General features: G+C 45.8%; 1 protein-coding gene and 1 non-coding gene across 2 annotated transcripts; both read left to right on the top strand.

Moving 5' to 3' along the window:
- The first annotated feature begins 2,873 nt into the window (after window positions 1–2,873).
- On the top strand, window positions 2,874–17,884 carry LOC132016174 (placenta-specific gene 8 protein-like). The gene is made up of 5 exons (XM_059397321.1): window positions 2,874–2,927; window positions 10,174–10,313; window positions 11,810–11,934; window positions 15,927–16,041; window positions 17,683–17,884. Exons 2-4 carry the CDS (start codon window positions 10,202–10,204, stop codon window positions 16,029–16,031), a joined length of 342 nt encoding a protein of 113 aa, XP_059253304.1. The 5' UTR covers window positions 2,874–2,927; window positions 10,174–10,201; the 3' UTR covers window positions 16,032–16,041; window positions 17,683–17,884.
- On the top strand, window positions 4,246–4,376 carry LOC132009541 (small nucleolar RNA SNORA18). The gene has a single exon (XR_009402005.1). It is a non-coding gene; the product is annotated as a small nucleolar RNA SNORA18 (small nucleolar RNA).
- Window positions 17,885–24,213: the final 6,329 nt, after the last annotated feature.

Raw genomic sequence — 24,213 nt, 5'->3', positions numbered from 1 at the left:
GACCATCCCATGTCATATACTATATATCATCTCCCTTTTGAGGACTTTGATGAGAAATTTCTCTAGGTCTCAATCTGTTTTTATTTTATACACTTGGTCAGTTTCCCAAATGTTTGTGTTCCCTCTTTGCTTTGCCTGGCAGGAAGCCCAAAACCTCATAGACAGCCCATGTCCAGCACCGTAGAGGAAGCCTAAAGCTTGTGCTACTTTTGCCCCAGACTTTACTTTCCCTTTGACCAATTTCTTCATTTTTCATTTTGTATCTTGTTTTATATGGAGGTTTGTAAGCTGCTCAAATCTTAACAATAAGATGAAAGTATGAATCAGAGTTTCTCAGCATTGACACTGTTGGGGCAAATAATTTATTATTGGCAGGAATAGGGGATTAAACGGAGGATTCAGCTTAATAATATTCAATGTGCCAAGCCTCCGTAGTTTAGGGTAGTTTATCCTAAACCCCAATAATTAGCATTTTCTAGGCTATGTGCAAGTCACGGTTTTAGGGGGACCCAGACAACTAAACCCACTTTCACCCTCAGAAAAACCTGCAAAAAGAAAACAAAATAGAAATCTAAGGGCTCAGTTTGCACATCTCTGAAATTAGTGTAGCAAGGGCTTTCCTGATGACCTTGGGAAAAGGAAGTGGAGATACTGTTATTGGCATTTAGACAAAAGGGGCACAAAGATAGCCAAGTACCTAGTGTAGTTAGTGTCCAGTGTGCTGACCCCCACATCCAGGAGGCTCTCCACCACATCATGAGAGTGTTGAAGAAGTTGAGCAAGAAGACAAGCAAATCCAACATGGCTTCACAGAGGAGGTGGCATTTGAGATGAGATGTTAACAGGTAAGCAGGAAAACAAGGGGCAGGAGCTCCGGGCAGGAACAGGATGGAGGGAATTCCTGCAGACTGGTGAGCACTGCGGCCTGACTTGATACGGGATGGAAAAGGTGATCAAAGGACTGAAAAAAATAAGGTGGGTCCTCTTCTGGGGGATCCTGAGATGATTCAGAAGTGAACAGGCGTTCTTCCCCGAGAGCCATGTATGCCGGGCAGCAGATAAACAAATTTTAAGGCAGAAGTGGAGCAGAAGCTGAATTCATTATATCACCCGAGAGACGAGTGAGGAGAGGGGACGACGGACCTGCGAGGATCCGATGTGTCCTGTGTTCCCGACCCTCGCCCCGTTAAATGTTTCCGTGAGCAAAACCTTTACTTCTTTGATGAAAATAGGATAAAGGACTCTCTGGTGTCTGCAAAATTCCCGGTTGAGAACATCAAATACGCAAATACTCCGGAGAGAGCTCTGATTTAGGGGTGACCAAGCACAAGCATCATTTTTAACAAAAGGGGAAATGTTTTGGGGCAGCTTTTTGGTTATAGAAATTATTTAGCCTCAATTAGGAAATGCCATAACTTCAGTTACACACAATTGATTTTAAATTTACGTATAACACAGTTTTCATTGTTTTGCTAAAATTTCACAAAATTATGTGATCAGTGGCACATTCGTCAGGAACCTATTGGGATACGGGCAAGCAGGGCTCTGTAGGTGACCCGGAAAACTGGCTCCGATGCAGATCAGAGCCGGGACCAGCAGCAGGCATGCTGTGGCGCTTCCGGGTGCTGGAGAGGCTCAAAGAGGGAGATTTGGGGGGGAAGAGCAGGATCCGAGTGTGTCTGGGGAGGAAGGGAAGCTTAGAAGCCAGATACTGGAGAGTGAGGAACCTCCTTTCCAATCTAAGTCTGTAAAGATTTTCTATAAAGACTTTTCTGTGGAGAAAAGGGATGCGTGGGCTCAGCTCAGCCCCACATGAGGGCGTCACTAAGTTGGGCAGAACGCCCCCCTCCTACTACTGCATCACCCTGGACAGTGACCAGAGGCTTTTTGTTTCATTTGAAGAAATGTCATGCTTTCAACTATGCATAATCATTTTTAAATTTCCTTATAACTGAGAATTTTCATGGTTGGGCTAAATTTTCAGAAATGACTTGGAGGAGAGAAAAAAATAATTCACCCTCTACACTTTCAAGTTCTCACCTAGGGCCCCTGAGAGAAAAGACAGATTAAGAAGAGAAAAACAGAAGCTGATTACACATGTATCTCATACACATGGGAGATATGCAGGAAGAAGAGAAACTTTCAAAGGTGGCTGAGAATTCAGGCTTCAACGCCAGCTTCAGCTAAAGGCACTGGAGAGAATGTGTGGTGGGAGCCATGACTGCCGAGGAGAGCAGGGAATAAGGTTACGATCTGCAGGTTTAAGTCCGTGAGTTTTACACTGATTAGCGTCTCTCGTGGTATAGAGTCCTTCCTGTCTTCCTGATAGGAGAATGGAACACTTATAAATGGAAATTTTCCATTAAAGGGTAACTTTGACTCTGTTTTCAGAGCTTCTCCTGTGTGTGCTGCTTCTCAAAATAATGGACTCAAAAATAACTCTTATGCCAAAGAAGCCTCTCTTGGAACGGAGCTTTCTGGTCTGTACACAACAGGTACACCGAGAGCGTCCCTATGTGATGCAGAGAACGCAGAATTCAGCTTGAGAGGCAGGGCAGTGGGACAAATAGCCCCAGAAGCAGACGCAGACCCAGCACTGAAACATGGGCTGGGGACGCTTGGGTGATGGAGAAGCTCCAAATGACTCGAAGCAAGGTCTGCCCAGTTGGCTTTATTCTCTCTACTTTTCCAGAAATGGGTGGCATATAGCCCGTGGGGTGCTCTGGTGGAAAACTGAAAGCCGGAAGGAGGTGGGCCGAGGACAAAGGAGGGAAGGAAGTAGGGGAATGAGGAGTCTGGGGAGGCCCAAGGGCTGACATTCAAGAGCTTGGTAGATTGGTTGGCACAGCTGAGCCTGGCCGAGAGAATGGAGCCCATGCAGGCCCCAGGCGCATCAGTGGGACTCCTCCAAGGATAGGACTTGGAAGGTAGGACTTGGTAGAATGGAAGAATATGGACTTTGGCTTCAGCTCACCTGCCTGGGAACCTGGCTACACTGCTCTAGCTATTTGATTTCAAATTAGGAGAAAAGGTTGTTATAAGGCTAGAATCCCACCACATGCCTGAGATTGCTTAACGTGGTAACTGGCAGTAGAAAGTGTTCGAGAAATTTGAGTTTCCTTCCTTGATCCATGAATAAACAACTGCATTCCCAGAGGAAATGCTCTTCTAAGAATTTAGACAGAAATCATAAATCGTGGCCTCCATCAGTGTCTTTTGGCCTCTGTTCACTCCCTGAGGGGTGGGAGACAGCTTCCTGCACGGCCTAGGAAAGCTCCATAGTTTTGGCCTCCCCCACACCAGTCCCATTCCTGTAAGCTGGGAGGCAGAAAGTGCTCCACCCAACATGATACTCTCTGATTCCAAAGTTATTTCTAGAACCTTCCAGGTAAATAGAGAATGCCCAGTTAAATTTGAATTACAACTAAAGAATGGAAAGTGTTCTAATATAAGTATGTCTCAGATATCACTTGGGACTTACTTATTCCAATTTAAATCTCCTTTATTTTTTTACCCTAAATTCTATTTAATCATTTAACCATAATTTCTGTTTTTCTCAGTCTCAAGCATAGGCTTCCATTTCCCAGATTCTTGTAGCACCCTCTGGGTCAAAAGAAAAATGGTGGCATCACCAGGTATTGACAAGGACGTGGGGCAAGGACATGGAGCAAATGGAACTCTCATCCACTACTGATGGGAGTGTACATTGGCACCACCACTAGACAATAATGTCTGGCACTATCTGCCAACCCTAGGACCCAGCAGGTCTACTCCTGGCAGACACAGCAGGAACACATGCCTCGTCCACCTAAAGATACGTGCAAGAATGTCCATAGCATGAGGTGACCATTCCTAATGGTCCAGACTGGAAACCGTACAATGGCAGCATGGGTAAATAAGTTGTACTTCATCTGTGTGATGATTTATTATATGTTAATGAGAATAAATGAAGTATTGCTGTGTGCTCCATGGTTGCATCTCACAGTCCTAACTTTGGACAAAAAAAACCAGACACAGAAGAACACAGAGTGCGCATAATTGAACAGACGTAAGGCTCAAACACAGCAGAGGCAGAGGGACTTCCTAAGAGAGTGAGGAGAGCTTCTGTGGTGCTGCTCATGTCCTTCTTGAGTCAGGCTGTGGTCACAAGGACAGAACAGTTCACGTTAAATTCACCGATCATGCTGATGAGTTCTGCACTTCACTAAATGTTTACTGGACTTCGGTGGGAGGTGTGCCAAAAGAGTGGAGGTCTATCCCGATGGTGCTCCTTCTGTAGACCCGTATGATTGGAAACACCTTCTGGAGTATATGCGTGGTTTCTTTTATTCACAGAACTTTGTGTTAAATCTGTGGGAAGGACCTGCTAAAACCATGTGAAGGACCTCATAGTCACATTTTTAGATCTTGGGTATTGGGGTATCCCAACAATCTGTACAAGTCTAGGATGTGATAGTTTAGGGGTAAGCAGGATTTGAATGCATTCGTGTTTAGAGGGTGTCTGAGAACCAGGCAGATCCCCCTACTCTGACCCTAAACATTGCCCTAAAGTAAAGAAGTTGGATCCCAAAGATTACAGGTAGGGAATTTTTGAACTATGTCCATATTCAAATGGAGATCGAAGACATCCCACTGAAGGAAAGAATTCTACCATATTGAACAAAAGTTCTTTTTAAAAGGGCTATTTTGAAGATTATGATTCTGATTTTGGAGGAACTACAGTGATTGGCATGGAAGGAATCACGTGTAAAATTTCTTAAATAAATATTTATTGACTTTAAATTAAAAAAAAAAGAAGTTTATTGAAAGAGGAAAAAAAAGTAGAACTGGAGAGCTCTGCTGTCCACATAGGAACAAGAAGCAGAAGAAAAAGAGACAGGTGGGCAGGATGGGAGAGACAAGCAGGACCTGCCACACAGGAGATGGATTTCAGAACAGGGTGTGAACAAATCCACGGGGAAACCGGGACATGCGACGATCACCGGGTTCTAGCCTTTGAAACATGTGTGACCAGGAAACAACGTGTTAGGTCCCATTCCTCACAAGGACGGCCTGTCTGGCTGCTGTGGACCCCGTTTCTACATCCCTGGGAAACTGAATCAGACGCCATTAGAACCTTCCAGAAGCTCAGGCTTCCTGGTGCCCTTGATGTTTTTGAACCACGGTTTCTCATCGCAGCACTGTTGTTGACATTTGGAGACAGAACGTTAGTTGTTGTGGGGGCTGTCCTGTGCTTTGCAGAGTGTCTAGCAGCATCTCTGGCCTCCACCCACGAGAATGACCATGGCACCTCACCCCCAGTGGGGACAACCAAAAATAGCTCAAAGCATTGCCAAATGTCCCCTGGGGGCGGGGTGCAAAGCAATCCTGGTTGTGAACCAGTTACCTGAACACACATGGTGGAACTCTAGAGGAAGTTTCTGAGCGTCTGGGATCAAGACCCTAAAAATACTTACCTAGATAAACACACACAAGCACATACATGCCGACTGACAGGCAGACTTAAGAAAGCGAAGTCAGTCTCAAACTGTCAACCTTTGGCACACCCTACGAAGTGCTCACTTTCCTTCCCGAGCGGGTCTGCTCGCTCTAGCTGGCCGAGATTCATAATCCAGGTGGACAGACTCTGTGGAAACAAGCTTAAGAGCCTTGGAGTCCCAAAAACTGAATTCAAATCCCAGCCCTGCCACTCTGTCTCCCTGGACATGTGACTTACTTTCTGTTTCTCTCCCCTTCCTCTGCGGCCTTGTGGAAGACGTGCCCGTGCTCCACAGTGTATGGAGCGTGTGACGGAAGGCCACGGATTTTACCAATTTCCCTCAAGGGCCAAGTACTGTCCTTTTTGTAACTGCTGCCCATGAAGAATTTACCCCATGCCAGACATCCCTCTAATCACTCAAATCACTCAAATATTGTTCAGTGACCCTGACGGCTTCATAAGCTACCATTGCGCACATCCCCACTTCACAGGTGAGGACAGAGTCACAGGGTCGTTCATTAGCTAGTGACTGGAAGGCTGGGAGTCTGTGGCCAGTGTCCATAATGGAAACCACTGGATCATGCCGCCTGGTCCACTTTTCTATCTTCGGGTTTTATAATGTGATATATATATATATAATTTCCCCCCCGACGAGACCGGGAAGAGGGTGCCGGCCAACACTCACTCTTCGTGCTCATGTCCTTATTATAAATTAAGGTGTTGGACTGGCGACCGTGACTTTCCCTTGGCCCTGGCGTATCACTCTGCCTCAGTTTCCATGTGTGCGATAGGAAGCGTCTTATCAGCCCCCTTCCCCGCATGCTGCAGTCTGCTGGGAGTACGAACGGGATGGACATTAACCAGAGTGCAGACGGGAGCACGTTTAGAAAGTAGAGCGCTCCCGGCCACTGTCACGTCGGCAACAGATCACACTCGGGCTTTCCACCCGCTGTCCTGGCACTTAGACACTCTGTAGACTCTCTCTTCCACATATATGGTGATTGGCAGTTTTCTTTTTTCTTTTAAATATTTTATTTATTTGTTTGACAGAGAGAGACACAGCAAGGGAGGAAACACAAGCAGGGGGAGTGGCAGAGGGAGAAGCAGGCTCCCCGCGGAGCAGGGACCCGGATGCAGGGCTCGATCCCAGGACCCTGAGGTCATGACCCGAACTGAAGGCAGGTGCTTCATGACTGAGCTCCAGACTGACAGTTTTCAAACTGTCTTCACGTAATGGGATCTTCCTGGGTCTTGCCAGATCAAAGCAATGGCGTCAGTCCAAGGTTTCAGATCCACACCCATTGCACACCGCAGCCCCGCTATGTTAGCTTTCGGGAGCTGTGATTCCAGGCATGGCCCCGCACTATGAAACAGTCACAGGACCCGCTACTTAACGACATTTAGTCTCAAATAGACACGGGGTGCCTATGTCAGCTCACGGACATACAAGAAACAGTGTTGAGCAGACATGGTCTGCCGACCTACTCTCATCACAGTAACACAACAAACCATGAGAAGAATGCTACTGCACTCATTTTAAAGTTGTCAAAACTGAGGCACAGAGAAGTTAGGTTATTTGTCCAAGAACACAGCGGGTGGAAAATAGATTGGAACCCAGTTTCTAATCACAGTCTAGACCCTGAGGAGTCAAAGTGCGGGCCAGATACCAGCAGAACTGGCACACGCCCAGAGTTTGTTAAAAAGCAAGGCTCAGGGGGCACCTAGGTGGCTCAGGGGGTCAAAGCCTCTGTTTTCGGCCCAGGTCATGTTCTCAAGGTTCTGGGATCAAGCCCTACATCGGGCTCTCTGCTCAGCGGGGAGCCTGCTTCCCCCTCTTTCTCTGCCTGCCTCTCTGCCTACTTGTGATCTCTGTCTGCCAAATAAATAAATAAAATCTTTTAAAAGCAAAGACAAGCCTCAGGTCCCATTCTGGACCCATTGAATTAGGTTCCACACGCTAAAGGATCCTAAGTGAGTCCTGTGCATGGTGTAACGTAAGAACCACCGCTGCTTAGTGTACATCCAGCCACATAGAGAAGCACAAAATGTACAAATAGCTCTACAACACGTGCATACAGTACAGAGTGTTTTTAAAATGTGCTTCTTTTTTTTTTAAGGTTTTATTTATTTGACAGATAGCAATCACAAGTAGGCAGAGAGGCAGGCAGAGAGAGAGGAGGAAGCAGGCTCCCCACTGAGCAGAGAGCCCAGTGTCGGGCTTGATCCCAGAACCTGAGGCCATGACCCAAGCTGAAGGCAGAAGCCCAAATCACTGCACCACCCAGGCGCCCCTTAAAATGTACTTCTAAACACCTTACTTCAAGGAAGGGAATTCAGAGTTTGCAGAACAAGCGGCAGGAGTCCCTGCGTTAGATTAGGAATTTAGTTAATCGAATTAACACACACAGTACAATCTAGGGTAGATGTGATTTGCAGATGGGACAATCACAACAGATGCCTGTTTTAGGATCCCTATCAGAACTGATTTTCCAGCCAGTTTTTCTGTTTTTGTTTTTTAAGATTTTATTTATTTATTTGACAGACAGAGATCCCAAGTAGGCAGAGAGGCATGCAGAGAGAGCAGGAGGAAGCAGGCTCCCCGCTGAGCAGAGAGCCCGATGTGGGCTCGATCCCAGGACCCCGGGATCATGACCTGAGCTGAAGGTAGAGGCCCAACCCACTGAGCCACCCAGTGAGGCCCTGCTCCCTGGCATTTTGTTTTTACACCAAACACAGCCAACTGTAAACCACTGACCACAGCAAGTAGACGTTCCCAGGCTGCACAAAGGGCAAGGAAGCGCTGGAAGAATTGTTGAGATCAAGTCTCTGCCCGGGAACAGTTGTTAGGATTGGGTCTTGAACTTTCACATAGTTTTCCATTTCGATACGTTGGCTAGACTGATTGGTTCGGTTATGTGAGTCTTTTCATCCCAAGCATTGATTCTTGCAAGAAGTAATTTTCTACTAAGAATACAGCCTTACTGGCATATTTTTTTCTTGAATGATACACCCGCAGCAGCAACAGCTATGTGTACCTTTTGTGTTATGCTTTTCCCAGTACGTATTTTGAAGGTATTGGGTCATTCATCCTTGAGGCCAAAGGTGTATCTCTAACACTCAGTGTTGAACAACATATTACCTGTGCAATTTATTCAACTTCTGTAAGTATTCCGCAGGTAGTAGATCGAATTCACATCATGTGCCCACTATGATTACATGACAGTAAGAAAGCTATCGCAGTCCTCCTAAATCATCAGAGAGAAGGACCTTTGGACTCCAACGAAATGTTTACCCAGCTGTAGAGTTTCAACCGTAGTTCCTGGAGCGAGGTGACAGTAATCACAGAGCCTTCTCGGTCGGCTGGTTTTCCCTCCGTGTGGTAAAGCAGATGCTTGATGATAAATGCTAGAGGCAGCCTTCAAGGGTGGTCGGAGTGCCCTGCTCTTATTGTTCCAGAACACCTCCACCCCTTTTGTGAGGACTCATCTGGTGGGGAATCAAGTGATCACAGCCACGATCTCAGTGGAGACAAAATCCATCCGGAGAAAGAGCAGGGCAGGGAAGAGCTAAGAAGACCAGCCGGGAAGGGCTGAGCGAGACTGAAATGACCTGTACTCAGAGTTCGCAGAACCGTCTGCATCACAAGAATTTTACTTACCGAGGGTCCACCCCAGCTACTGAGTCGGCATCAAGTACCTGTGTTTTCAACCGTGCACAGTCCAGACTGAGAAGTGCTCTGGGAACACCTTTGACTGGGCCTTCCCGGCGACAGGGAAGAGAGGGGATGGGTAATGGGGCTGGATGTCCTTGCACCTGGCTAAGGGGAGTGTGAGAGGCGAGCCAGGCTGAGGACCGCAGAGCATGGCGCAGGGTCAGATGTGAAGTAGTGAAGAAGAAAGTTTTACATTAGCCGTTGTGAGGCCAGATGCATCCTCTCCCCTAGGAGTCCCGACTGGGTAGAGCCCAGGAGACTTCGCTTGATCGCTGGATGAAGTCTGAGATGCATGTAGGCACCACTTTGTTCAAGGGACACTGTTTTTAGTGGTTTTGCCACTACTGGATTTTTCTGTGGAAGCTTGAAGTCCAGCCCCCGCTCCCCCCCCCCCCAGATTCTGGCCTGATGATTTCACAAAAAGAAGTTAATTGGTTTTGGGGTTTTTTTGACTTTTTTTTAAGTAACCAGGGACATCTGTTAAAACTCCAGCTACCAGGATACGACTAGCAATTATGCAGTGAGGACTGGCGTTATCTAGAAGCATCGGTGTGACGAGAACTTTCTTGCACAAGTAAAGAACTCTGTCTCACAAGGCTCGATTGAGGGACAATTGAGGTGATGCCTGTGCAATAGCGTCGTAAAAGTTATTACAATCGCTGTTAAATAGAACACCGCATGTGCAAGAGAGACTGTTTAGGAAGGTTGTCTTGAAATAGAAGGAAAAAAATCATCCTGCTGATAAAAAGGATCAGAGGAAGGGGCAATAAACCCCCAGAAAACCTGTGGAAGGAACCCCCACCCCATGTCCCTGACGTCTCTCATTATCGAGCACAGACGATAGTCTAGAAACGTCTTGCTGAGTGAGTGGAGGGCGGCCACCGTGATCAGGAGAGGTGGTTTGAGAGGTCTGCTCAGCCGGCTTCACGATACCCTCCCAGAGCAGGTGGGTGCCTCACACGGCGCTGGTTTGTTTTCACAGGCAGTGCCCTCTGGAACTCGCCGTAGAAATGAATCCAGTTGTTTCGCAGCCGGGATACGGCGCGGGATACGGCGCGGGGGGGGTGATGAACAGTGACTGGCAGACCGGCGTATTTGACTGCTGCGACGACCTGGGGATTTGTAAGTCATCACTCTCCTCCCCGGCTGCCGGAACGCAGGCTCCTGACCTAATAAAACTTGTCTGCTTCTCCTGTCACCGAGCTCCCACTCTGTGGCCAACTCGGAGTCACAAGTTGCAAGCCATGGGTGGGTTTAGCCACCAGATGTGCTTTGTTTGTCCTGTACATGATGAACTTGCTTCATGTGGTAATTTAAAAATACCAGGAAACACCTCAAAATCAGATTTCACGCATACAGAAAGATCTGGCTTTCCAATCTAGATTTCCAACTTCTCTCAAAAATTGGAAAATTTGGCAAGATGAGCCTTCATCACACAGGGCAGAGTTCAGCTGCTTCTTAACATGAGCCAATCCCATTAAAAGAGAGTCTCACTCTCTAGTTGGTCGTATTTGCTCATGCCTGCTATTGGCTATTTTGTGGGGTTTTTCCAGTCTATTCCACTCACTTTACCTGCATGACCTTGAGTCGGTGACCCTTGTCGAGATCCTTCGCCGTCTGCCATTTTTCAGCTCTTGGGCTCACCGCCCTCTGGACGCGTTGCTCCGTCTTCTGCTTCCCTCTCGCTCCTGACGAGGCTGCTCCGTGTGCTCTGGCTCTCAAGGCCGACTCCTGTCACTGCCTCACTTCAGAAAGCACCACAGGCTTTTAGCTTTCCCGACTTCTACTTCTTTCCCACCACAAAGCACACTTTGGAGTGAGAAGACTTTTTCCGGAGCCATCGGGTTGCAGACGTTCTCTGTGGGGCTCCTCCTGACCTCAGGCGTGAGGAACAGCCTCCTTTTTCCGGGGGTGATGGAAGTTCCCAGATCTTTGGTCTTTTGCTTAAAAACAGTCATCAAAGAACTGCTGACTCTCTCATCGCATCTAGGGTACCGCACACCACAACTCCACCCCGGCACTTTTCAAAATAGACTTTCACTCAAAGCATATCTGAGAACAGTTTCCTGTTTGTTGTCACTTTCTCGAGCCCTTTCTGGGCCTTGCAGGGCGTCTCTAAAGCGGAGCCGCACTCAAGTCTGTAAACGGCTGAGAGCAAAATCCCGTCCGTTCTGGGCGTGTCCGTCCTCCTAACAGTGATGGGGTCCTTTTGCCCGAACGACCTTCTAGAATCTGTTTTGGCTCATTGTCCCTAATGATTTGTTCACTCGGTGTTTTGACACTCAACACACCCCCCATGGCTTTAGAGGGCTTCTCAGACATCCTGACGCCACAGATTTCCTCCCCAGGCGGGACCCTATGTCACAGGGCAGGGCAGAAGGATCATGCGAAGGAGCTTCTGCAGTTAAATCAGACCCGGTGCAGTGACTCACGAGTCACCCCCAGTTGCTGGACGGAGGGCCCCAGAGGCCAGGCAGAAAAAGCCAGACGACAAACGCTGCTTTCTCCGGGGCCCATTAGAGCCGTCTCTGGAGCCAGCATCTTTCGGAAAAACGTGATTTCGTTGCCAGCGAGACGACTCTCACTAACTCCTCTTTGTGGCTTCCCCTTGCACGCAGGCCTCTGCGGCACTTTCTGCCCCCTGTGCCTCTCGTGTCAGATCGCCTCCGACATGGACGAGTGCTGCCTGTGCGGGGCCAGCGTGGCTATGAGGACCTTGTACAGGACGCGCTACGGCATCCCGGTGAGTCCCCGTGCCCCGCTGCACGAGCCACACCCGAGGGCTCCCTGCGGGCGGACCGCAGCCGCGACTGCCCTCCTCGCCTCCTGGGCTTGACCCTAATCTTCGCTCCACTCCCATCCTAAATTTTTTAAATGATGGACAGGGACCGCGCCGCTGTTCATACCAGGGAACATGTTTGTAATAAAATCTTGCGTTCTCGTAGATGCGTCCCTGAGACGGTGGCCGCAGGTGAGGGACGGAGAGCTCTCACCCTCTCCCCTTTTCTCCGTCAGACCCAGGACCCCGCAGATCTGTAGGCTGGATGATGGTGTGTTAGGAAGCCGGGGGGGGGGGGGGGGGGGGGGGATGCGCCTGCGGTAGATCCCTCGCAAGCCAGCACGTCTGTCTCATAAGCCAGTGCTCACTCCTTCAACGAAGATGTGTCCTGTGCATGGAACACGCCCGGTCCTTTCCAGATGCTGGAGGCACCTCAGTGCATGTGGCTTACATCCTGTTTCTTTTTATTTTTTCAGACCTCTATTTTAACATAGTTTCAAACTTGAAGAGAAGCCGCAGAAATCATAAATGGGAAAAAAAGGAGAAACGATACTAGGGCTTCCTGAGTACCCCCACCCCCACGCCCCGAACCCTGAAACCCTGCCTCTCCTTTCATTTCCTCGCCTCCACCTGTTTGTCTAGTCTCTGTTCGGGAACATCGAGAGGAAACGACAGACTTGACGTCCTATAGCATCTCTATGGCACTACGCATTCCTTAGTGACAAGGGTCTTCATTTCTGTAACCATAATGCAATGATCGAAATCAGGAATTTAACACGGATACGGTACTATTCGCTAATTTGTGGGTCTTATTTAAACTTTACCAATTAACCCAACAACATTCTGTGGATGAAAAGAAAACCGATCCAAAACCACAAGTTCTATTCGATTGTCATTCCTCTTTAGTCTACTACAATAGGGAATAGTTTCTCAGTCTTTCCTTGCCTTTTCCCCCCCAAGTGTAGATCATTTATTTTGTAGACTGTCCCTCAATTTGGTGTGTCAAATATGTCCTCGTGGATATATTTAGGGTTTACGCTTTGACAGAACCTCCACAGAACTGATGTAATAGTCACTGTGCTTCCTATCAAGATGCACACGCCATCACTGTATCCCATTATGGTTGTTTCCTTTGATTACTTAGTTAAGGGAGTGTCGCCGTAAGGTTCTCCACCTTCTGGTGAAGTTCTCCACCGAAGGTTGCCATTTTCCCCTTCGTAACGAGTAAGGACCTGGTAGAGAGACGTGAACACCCTGTTCCTCATAGTCCTTCAGTCACTGGGACTAATGTCCACTGAAGCTTCTCGCCTGAATCAATGATTACTATGATGGCTGTCCACGGCAGAGCTCGTGCTCTACTGGGAGAAGATTGCTACACTGTGACTCATTAAAAACCTTATAGGATGCTAATAAGTGGCACAGAAAAAAATAAAACAAAGAAGAGGAATAAAGAATGTTGAAGCATTCTAATTCTATTTTATTTTTTTCAGCATTACAAAATTTATTTTTATCCAAGCAAGGTTTATCCCAGGAATGCAAAGACGGCTTAGTATCAGAATACTGTCGTTACAGATTCAAAAAGAAAAACCATCATCATCATTTCAGCTGATGCAGGAAAAACAGTCAACAAAATTCAATGTCCATCCACATTTTTAGAAAGGGAGTTCCAGTGTTAAATAGGCGATGAGGGAAGGCTTTCTTACAAACGTGAAAGGGTGAGGAAGAAGTTACCCATCAGGGGAAGAGCCGGGCAGGAGACAGAGTATCGCCCAAGGCTTTAAAGTAGAGTTTATCTGGAAAGTTCCAGAAACTGGAAAGGGCCAGAGAGGCTGGAATCGAATGAGTGAGAGGGTTGGGGCAGGATGTCACAGAAAAAGGTGACATTCGAGCAAGATTTAGAAACTCTAGGGCCTTGAGAACCATTGTAAGAACCTCAGCTTTACTCCGAGTGAGCAGGGAAGTCCCTGAAAACGGTTTAAACAAACGGGTGATACGACGGATTCTGTTCCTAGAAATGTAGCCTCTGCCCCACTCACTGCTCCCACTGGACCGGGAGCAAGTTGCTCGTCTCCCTAAGCCTCAACCCCCTCATTGATAAATGGTCACACCGATCCTCCCCTTTAATGGCGTAGCAAGAGTCATGGGAGATAATGTACGGAAAGGGCTTAAACAGGACCTGGCAAGTAATACGTGCTCAGTAAACAATTACTTCTCTTTTTGTTCTTTTCTCTGAGAATTGCTCAGCTATTTCTCAGGGCAGAGGTGTGTGCAGGGCCCTGGCCTCATTTCTCCTGCGTGCTCGCTCAGGTCCCTGACGTCGCAGCACTCGAGGCTGCCCTCATTCATGCTAACCCTAACGTAGCCCAACACACATGGGCTCTTAACTCCGTGCCTGGACTGGGACTTCCTGAATCGTGTGCGAGGTGTCACGCATGTGCACTTCCGTACGTGATGTGATGGTAACATTCTCAACGCAGCCCAAGACCCAGACACGGTATATAGGAAGGGGTCCTTAGCTGGATCCTGGAGATGAGGCTTTGGGAACAGCTCGGCATGTTCTCTGATAAATCACATGGTGGCAACAGTTTTCTCATCTGTCATAAGGAAGTTGTGCAAGGTGATTTCTAGGTCTAGGATTCTAGCTATAGGTTTCCTCAACATACAATGAAGCGGAGTATTTATAGACAGTGTATCTCTATTTCCTCCTTTGAACAGACCTAAAAATAATTCCCAGGACTGGTTTATATTGTTCAGGCTCTCTGTTTTGTTTCCCTTTCATATCTATGCAAATCTTTGTGGGTCTGCGACAGTACACCTCTCTGATCTACCCCTTCTTTTGTGGACGCAGCCAGGAGAGCATCCCTTCGCCAGGCACAACCTGTGCGGGAGAGAAGGAGGAAGAAAAGAGACAACCACTGTTTGTCCTACCGTGAGCTGAATATTATTCTCACGTGCAGTTGCTCATGTACTGCCTGCAAACTCTTGTGCTGTGGGAAGTGTTACCTCCTTTTATAGACATGGGTGGGCTCTTTGCCCCAAATGCTTACACTGTAAGATGGTGATCAAAGCACTGTAGCAATAGAAAAAATTTCTTTTCATGAAAAATAAAATCACTCATAGTCTCACTGTTTAGAAGCTCCTATGTACACACTGCTGCCCCCCACCCCACCACACGAGCTCACACTATAAATTGGGAATTATATTAAACTCAAACCTTAAGAACATAAGTGCTATCAAATAATGGATTCAAAATTCTTTCAGTCTGTCAAGACACGCAGTAATAACACTGGGTTATCAGACTAGAACTCCCCAGTTCACTCGGGCCTCCTGCGCCAGAACAGGGATCCCTTCAAGGGCACGTCACCCGGAAGGTCATTGAGGACCCGGTTGGACACTTCCATTGAGAGGGCCCTCAAATCTTTGTGAAGTCTCCCATCCCACGGCTTTCCAAACAAATTCTTCCTCTTCTTTCTTCCTTCCCCCATAATTTGTGTATCTACCCTTTGCTCCAAAGTTCTTCCATTGCAGAACTTGAGAGATGTCCATGAAAATGGCTAGAGGGATACAATGTGGGGCCCCATCTGGCTCTGCTCACAAACTACAGAAAAATTGGTGCATTTTATAACTGGCTTTAAAGGGAAGCCATCTCAGAATTTATGGTAGAGGATGAGGGCTGTAGTCATACCCTGCAGGTCAGCTGAAGTCATGTCATATACGGTTAAGGGCACAGGCTTCAGAAAAGAAAGACCAAGTGCCGCTACCAATTTGTTATGGGATCTGAACAAGTTATTTACCTTCATGTGGGTCATCAGAAAAATGGAGATAATGAAAATCCTCATGCTAAACCAGTGACATAAAATGTACCTTTTAAAGAGTTTTTGAAAAGCTACGAATGCAAGGACTTGTGTGACTCTATTTATAGCCTATGTGTGGACCCGCTGTTGGTTTTTTAACAGGGATCTATTTGTGGTGATTTCCTATGGCTGGGATGTTTTCCTCTGTGCACCCTTTGTCAACTCAAGCGAGATATTGAAAAAAGAAAAGCAATGAATGCTTTCTAAAAGGTGCTTGGTAAGTTGTTGGAAATCCTTTGATTTAGTTGTATCAAAACAAACGCTCAATAACACCCTTTACTTCCTTGGTCCTCTCTCACAAATACACGAAACATTGCTTACAAAATGGAGGACAAAGGATTTTTCATTGCCAGCCGACACCAGCAGGCGGTAGTCAGCATGCATAGGTTGAGAGCGGGAAACCTGGAAGGAGAGGAGAGAGTCCCGAGGCTTGTGGGGCTGTCTGCCGTGTGACGTACCCGCGAACAGGTCCCGGGCCACCCTGCATATCTTCACCAGACCATGATTGGAGGTAGCTGAGGTGTACGTGTTACCATTCATTTCCCCAAGTCTAGTTCCTAGGTGTGCCGCTACCACACTAACCGATGAGCTGATATACTAAGTATGACTGTGTGATGTGCCTACTTCTGTGTTCTTGGCAACACCAGAATATAAGAATCCCTCCTCCAAAGCTATGGGAAGCTACTTTAGTTTCTATAAATTCAGCATGGATATTTCACCCAGTTATCCAAAATTCCCAAAGCCCCCACTATGAGAAGTTACGGATGTTTCGGTGGCAGTGTTGTCAGAGTTGGGTAGCTGCTAATTTCCCTGCTTCCTAGCTCCCCTAGTCACATTTTTCATCTTCTGAGCAGCTATTTCTCTCAAACAGGTGGGTAATAGTTTACGTGTCCTATCTTTTGATCTCTTATTGCCAGTCCGCATGGAATTCGCAATCAAAGCTTAGTTTTCCCCAGGAATGACTATTATCTGTACAGTCCTTTCCCGCCCAGAGGTCTTTGTGCGTGTTTGATCAAGGGGGATCATTCAAGAGTGTAAGTTGTCACTGGCCCAATCTCTCTCTTTCCTAGTTACTTCTTTGCCACATACCCCACAAAATGATGTCTTCTTCACGAACATATTGGTTCGTCTCATGTTGCATTTTTGTATCCTAGCATTTGTCTTCTGATTGTTTCAATGGCTTCCTGAAATGACTAACATGCATCAGTTTCAGGCAGAGTCATGATAGGGAGTTTTCTTTTATTCCTTTTCCTCCTTATTCTACCTCCAGAGAATTGGCTGTTGTCTCTCTTTCCAAGCAGTGACATTTGTTAAAAGTCCTATATTAACAACTTGGCTCAGAATTTGATGCCTAAGTAGCCCTGAGGGAAGGAAGATGTGACAGTGCTGGTACAGTCCATGAAAAAGACTGTTTGTGTTCTCTGCCTTTTGGAGACCCTTACCTTGACATGGTGGATGATCCACTGACATTTGACAACAGAAGTCGACTCAGGCGATCTACGGAGCGCTCCATTGTTTCCCTCAACCACATAGCAACAATGCTTGATACCTAGCAGGCACTTAACAAATATTGTGGGAGAATAAATCAGTGCAACTTTCAAGCAAGGAAGCATAATGAGGGCCTAACCTAGGAGACTTGAGTGACTCTTACCTGGAGATGGTGACTTTCTAATGGATTATACTGAACCAGGGGCCATGATTTGGTATAGATCTCAAAACAGGCCAAAACACGGTGGTAGGGGATGGGTGGAATGAAAGTTTTGATACTTAGAACAAGATACTGTGAAGACAGATGAAACTAATAAATCCTAATTTGTTCATTCATTTATTCTCTCCTTTTTCCTTCTGGTTTCTACAGGTCACATTCACAATGTGGTGAAAGAAATGCTAGAATCACATACTGCATCTGTTGAGTGCTATCTCACCCCACATCTTAGAAACTAATTCAACCAATCATATGGTTTCCAATGGCTTCAAGGCACTTTTAATTTCTAGTTTATTTCAAAAGAAATACATTTCCAGTGCTGTTCTCTAAAATGACTGCTAATAAAAAATTAATATCCTCAACATTTCTTGTGTCTTTATTTTTTTTACTTAAATTCCATGAGCCAACATATAGCACATCATCAGCTTCAGATGTAGTGTTCAATGATTCATCAGTGTCTTTGGATATAGCTTTATGAAAAACTATAACTTTTTAAAAACAAACCCAAATTTGTGAAAATATTAAAGCTGAATGATGGGCACATGGAGAATCTTTTTTTTTTATTATTATTTTGAAAGTTTTTTTTTGAAGGATGATTGACACATAAAGACGATTCCACTTTCCTATCTTTATATATGTTTGGAAATGTCCAGAATAAAAAGTGTTTAAATGTTGTCAAGACTTTTCTAATTTTAGACTTTCCCACCACTGGTAGGCAAGGAATCACTCTGGGCATTCCCTCACTCCCAAAAAGGGTGGTACTTTGACCTACCTTGGGCCTCCTTTTGGGAGCCAGGATGACCTTCGACACTCCTTACAGCCCCGCTCAAGGCTAAAATAACTCCACTTGACGAGGAATACTGGCTGAGCGATGTGGAGTTTACTACAGATTCTATGGACAAAGGAGAGGATTTCTGTTGTAAGCCACACAGCAAGACTCCTAACTGAAACTGGCATTAGGCATTTCCATCCTCCCTAAAGCCATCGGCAGCGAGCCAGCCACAGGAGCTCCACATACCTTTCTTTCTCCACTCCCCCTCCTTCCCTGCACCAAGGTTAATGTGGCATTTTCAAATATTGAGATATAATTGAGTTATAGGGGTACAATATTATGATACGACCCATGTACATATTGGAAAATGATCACCACAATAAGTTTAACTATCCCTGAACATAGTTATAATTTTTTCTCGTGTTGAGAAGTTTTAAGATTACTCTCTTCTCAACTTTCCGATATATAATACTTTACAATGTATACTACCATGCCGTACACTACATCCCCATAACATATTTATTTTATAACTGGAAGCTTGGACCTTCGGCTCCCTTCACCGTTTCACCTACCCCACCATGCCCACCTCTGGCAACCAACAATCCAACTGTCTATGAGTTCAGGTAGTTTATTTCTCTATCTTAGATTTCCACATAAGCAACACGATGCAGTGTTTGTCTTTCACAGTCTGACTTCTTTCACTTAGCTTAATCCCTTCAAGGTCTGTCCATTCCCATCCCAAATAACAGAACTGCCTTCTTTTTTAATGGCTGGGGAATGTTCCATTGTGTATATAGACCACATCTTCCTCACCCATCCGTCCTTCGATGGACACTTAGACAGCTTCCATGTCAGCCATGCGAATAACGCTGCAGTGGACATGGGGCCGGTCCACAGGCCTTTCCTGTGCAGAGCAGTTTGGTTCTACCTCAACTTCCCAGTCCAGGAACCACACCTCCAAAGGTGCAGGATGGGGGTGAAATTCTGCTGTTAAATAAAAACCAAAAAATGTTTTCCAGATCGCTTACTTAAAAGTCACAACATATTTTATGCATATTTGCACATAAAATTCATGGCAAATAGGAGTTTTCTTATAATGTTTGATCTAACTGAGATGTTTTATTATTTAGACTCATTCTCCCACTCTCAACATCATGTCTCTTCTGGGCATGAGAAATGCCTACGGTCTCCTGGTACCAGGCTAGTTGCCTTAATTAAATCAAACCCTCTTAAATGCTACCACAAGCTAAAGGTCAATTGCTAGAGCCAAAAAGCAGCGACTCCTGTGAGGAAGGTGAGGCTAGAAAGGGAGACGTGTAGGTGATTTACAAATCTCCAAAGCAAAGAGCAGCAGAAGAGAATTCATCTCACCTTCCAGGGAAGGAAAGATTATCTGTGGATCCTGCTTCAGACTTACCTGTGGCTGCTTCGTGGCTACAGTCATTTCTTCTACTCAAAGGTCAACAATTCAGGCGGAATCCCCCATCTTTGTTCATGCCGTGTGGAACCAGGCGGCTCACCTCGGGCTGGAGGAGAGCCTTCGGGATGGCACCCTCACGGCCACCTGCTGCTGCCCCTCGGTTAGTGGTTCATCCCAGGCTGGGGCCTTGGGCTGCGGTCCGTATTAGCGACAAAGCTGCTTGGTCGGCCTCACAGATGGTTGTGGATGGTCCGGGGGAAGCAACATGGAAATGCACAGCATCTCAATGACCTGGCTTCGGAGGTCGCAGAGCATCCCTTCTGCCGAACTCTCTCGGTTGAGGCAGTGGCAAAGGTCCACCCAGGGGCGAAGCAAGGAGACACGGAAACTCACTTTCCCTGTGCTGTGGCAACGTCCCTGAAGAGTCTAACCGACATGGAATCCTGCTGCCGCCCTCTTCTGAGAGTCCAACCAGTCACCACTGCTGGAGCGGCTCCGTGTTGTGTTGTCGGCCTGTAATCGGGTCTGTGCCCACCTGTCCCCAGGGAAGCCACTCTTGCGTTGTCGCGGCGCAGTGACGGTCGCCTGCCCTGCTCAGGCTACCGGGGACAGCGGCGTCCCTGCTGTGACACCGGCTTCATCTCTCTGGTGACTCAGAAACATTTTCGATCACCAACGTGGTTGAAGCTTGTCACAAGAGCCCACTCACCTCGAGACTCCGATTCACACCTGTGCTGGATCCAGAGGTCCAAACTCCACGATTTATTCTACAGAAGCTGCTTTCCTCTCTAGAGTTTTCGGGTCTCTCGCTGTGGAAGAGGATGCTGTAGGTCCTCTTCCTGGGCAGCGCCCCTCAGACCCTCCTGCCTGGAGGTCGTTGCCAAGGTCATCTTAAAGCCTTTTGCAACTGCTCCCTTAGCCTGCCTTTACTCGGTTCTGGCTCTGGTTTTCGTGTAACGTCTAGAGGCAGTAGATAAATTCCATTCTGCCCCAAATTTCCATGCAGCAGCAGGTTCTAAGTCTGCTCCTACTGTTTCTTTTTCCACAGTGTTTTCATTTGGTAAAATACACATAAAATAAAATTTGTCACTTTTGAGTGTACAGCTCAGGGGCTTGAGCTACTTTTATATCGTGCAGCCCTCGTGCTGTCCACCCTTGTCATCCATCTTGTAAAACTGAAACTCTGGCCCATTAAACACTAACTCCCCATCCCAATGTCCCTCAGCCCCTGGCAGTTGCCATAATACTTCCCGTCCTCGGGATTCATCCGTGTTGTGCATATTCAGAATTTTCTTCCTTTTTAAGGTTGAATGATACTCCATTGTATGCATATACCACATTCTCCTTATCCTTTCTTAGGTTGATGGACACTGGAGTTGCTTCCACATTTTAGCTACTTTGAATAATACTTATATGAACATGGGTGTCCAAGAATCTCTTCAAAACCCTGTTTTCAGTTCTTTGGGGTATGTACCAAGATGAGGCTGTGCTAGATCATATGTAATTCTATGCTTAATTCTTTGAGAAACTGCCCTTTTATTTTCCATGGTGACTATACCATTTCACAATCCCACCAACAACACAAAGGGTTTTAATTTCTTCAGATACTCACCAACACTTGCTATTTTCTCTTTCTTTGATTATAGCCAACCTAATGGGCGTGAAGCACTAGTTTCAATGTGCCTTTCCGTAAGGATCAGCAATGTGGAACATCTTTTCCTGGGCTTATTGGCCATTTATATCTCTTCTTTGGAGAAATGTATTCAAGTTCTTTGTCCATTTTTAAATCATGTTGCTTATTCTTTTAATGTTGAGTTTTTGTAGTTCCCTGTATATTCTGGATATTGACCTCTTAGCAGATATGATTTGCACATATGTTCTCCTATTCTGTCGGTTACCTTTTTCTGCCAATGTAACCTTTGTCTGGGTGGGAAGACAGTTTCCTGGTGCTTCCTACCCTGGCTCACCTGAGTTTAGTAACAAATACTGTGAATGGGGAAAGGAACTATGCTCCATAATCCAATGCTTACAACACAACACCCCCAAAACACCACTGAGAAGTGGCCTTATTCATTGGCCAAGAGGGGAGAGAAGACAACAGTAACAGAGCCATGTATGTAGCCAGAAATCTGTTTATCATTTGGAATAAAAGTCATAAAAAGGAATGTCTTCAGGAGTGGTGGAGCCCGGCAGCATAGTGGGCTTGGCCTGCAAAGTAATCCCTTGGGTTATTTCCTCTATTGGTTTCAGAATTTTTGGTTGGTGATAGAGAAGAAAATTAAATTGCATAGGATGTCGGAGCGAGGACTGAATATTTGCATCTGGAGGTGAATTCAGGCTGATCCTTTTGTCACAAAACCACAACACTCAGAGAGGGCATTGCAGAAGAATCATACACACATGAGCTGGTACGTGAGCAGGTGGACGGACATGTAGTTTCCCAGAAGCAGCCAGTGGTGGAGCACGTGCTCTGAAGGCCACACAACACATAGGACAAGCTTATGGATAAGCAAGGACACCAAAGGCTAAGTCATCCAGTGTCACTTCTTGTCTTCAGAAATAACCTCAACACGGAACTGTTTAATGGAGAAAAAAGCAGGCCCCCAGCAACCCTATCCTTTTCTTGGAGCCTTTTTTCCCATCTGCTCTTCTCTCTCAACTCGGTACCTCCAAAATATGTCTTTCTCTCTCCCTTTGCCTCATGCCATCTTATGAAAAATATCTGCTTCCTTCCCCTGTCCACCATGTCTCCCACACCACCACCAGGGAACCAACTTCTAGATATTATGCAATATTATTATTATGACATACTAATCTGATCTATTTGCCTTTGGACAGCTTCATCAAAGTCCAGATATTCCCAAGATAGTGGTGGCAGAGGGTGGCTATCAAAGGAGAAGACAGCAAAGGAGGACACTGGCAGAAGACTGGTCTTCATTAGTATGCCCCCAAATAGTCACCTCATTGTTCATCGTTTTGTTTTTATTGATTAAAACAAAATAGAGAGATATTTATCTGAGTACCTGAATCTGATGAATCTCTAGTTTCAAATTTGAGGAAAGAAACCCATGTGCTTTCCCATAAATGATTACCCTTTTATGATCTTTTAGTCCCTTTCCCCGCGCTATCCCAGTCTGCCCACTCTCAGGATACAGGGCATATCAAGTCTTTCCAGTCTGTTCTATACCAATCCAGGAATGGCTGATGAAGGGAAGTACTTCCTGTTTTGTTTGCTCAGGTTCAAATATGACTACTGAGTTATTTACATTTAGAACCAAACTCTTTTCCTGGAGTCAAGAGTATCGTCTGATTTGTCTCCCTCTCTGATTTCTTCCTATTCAGTTTTCCCCTGCACCCCTCTTGTTCTCTGCACTAGTCCTTATATTCTAATTATATTCTAATATAATTGTGTCTCTCTGATTGTCTTGACTCTGGGAAACAAACTGAGGGTTGCAGAAAGAGAGGGGCATAGGGAGATGGGGTAACTGGGTGATGGGCATTAAAGAGGGCATGTGATATGATAAGTGCTGTGTGATATATTCAACTAACGAATCACTGAACATTATATCAAAAATTATGATGTACTATACCTTGGCTAATTGAATAAAAAAACCTCATTAGGTGCTTCTAATCAGTCTAGACCTGCATGTTAAAGATAGGCTTTTAAAACACATGATGATTAGTTCAAATTGAGAAACAACCTCTTCTTTCTAAAACTGAAAACAAAATTGTTTCTCCCAGAACAAAAGAAGAATGTTTCCTACAAATTTGTAATTTTCACTGAGTGAAAAATATACAAATTTCTGGCAGTTAAAGGATAGCTATTTTTTAAATGTTTCTAGCCTTCAAGAGTACATAAGTCAAAATTCTGAGAGACACAATCAAGAAAACTATACAATAATGAATTAGTTTAGGGGTGAGAGGAAACTTTTCCCTTCTTGGCTAGACTAATAATTAAATTGACATAGGTTAACAGAAGAAAAACAAAATTTTATATATACAGGAGTTCTTAAAAATGTGAGATTCAAAGAACTGGCCAATAGCAGACAGATTCTATACTTTTTAGACAAAATAGTAGTAGCAGCAGTAGTAGTAGTAGTAATACATTTCTGAAGAATCGACAAGACTGATATACACCCCTAGACTTTTGGTTAAAAAAAAAAAATCTACTTGAGCTGGAGCCTTAGCAGAGGGGAAGGCTTCAGGTTTACCATATGTTGAGTCACTACAGAAGTGCTCTCAGGGAGAACAGGCCAAGGGAATGCCATTTTGGAGCACTCACCTGGCTTTACTATAGCTTCTCCCAGAAAGGAGCTTACTTTTCTGGAGCCCCAAATTCTGCAGTTGTCACTAAGGGGACACTTCTAGATCATTTGTTCGGGAAACCAGCATGGTCTACAATCATAGTGTCACAGCTATATATATTTGCATACTTTAAGGCTCTAGCTTCCAATCAGCCTAAAACTAGGTGCTGACTGAGATGCTTTCCTCT

Source organism: Mustela nigripes, chromosome 1 (assembly GCF_022355385.1).
Source record: "Mustela nigripes isolate SB6536 chromosome 1, MUSNIG.SB6536, whole genome shotgun sequence".
In the NCBI taxonomy this organism is placed as follows: domain Eukaryota; kingdom Metazoa; phylum Chordata; class Mammalia; order Carnivora; family Mustelidae; genus Mustela; species Mustela nigripes.
Note: the sequence above shows the minus strand (reverse complement) of the source record. Positions and strands in the feature narration are given on the sequence as shown.

Bases quoted from the DNA above. Each gene is read 5' to 3' on its own strand.
- LOC132016174 (XM_059397321.1), top strand. From the start codon at position 10,202: ATGAATCCAGTTGTTTCGCAGCCGGGATACGGCGCGGGATACGGCGCG. The intron at 10,314-11,809 runs GTAAGTCATCAC...CCTTGCACGCAG, and splicing joins CTGCGACGACCTGGGGATTT to GCCTCTGCGGCACTTTCTGC. The intron at 11,935-15,926 runs GTGAGTCCCCGT...GTTTTTTAACAG, and splicing joins GGACGCGCTACGGCATCCCG to GGATCTATTTGTGGTGATTT.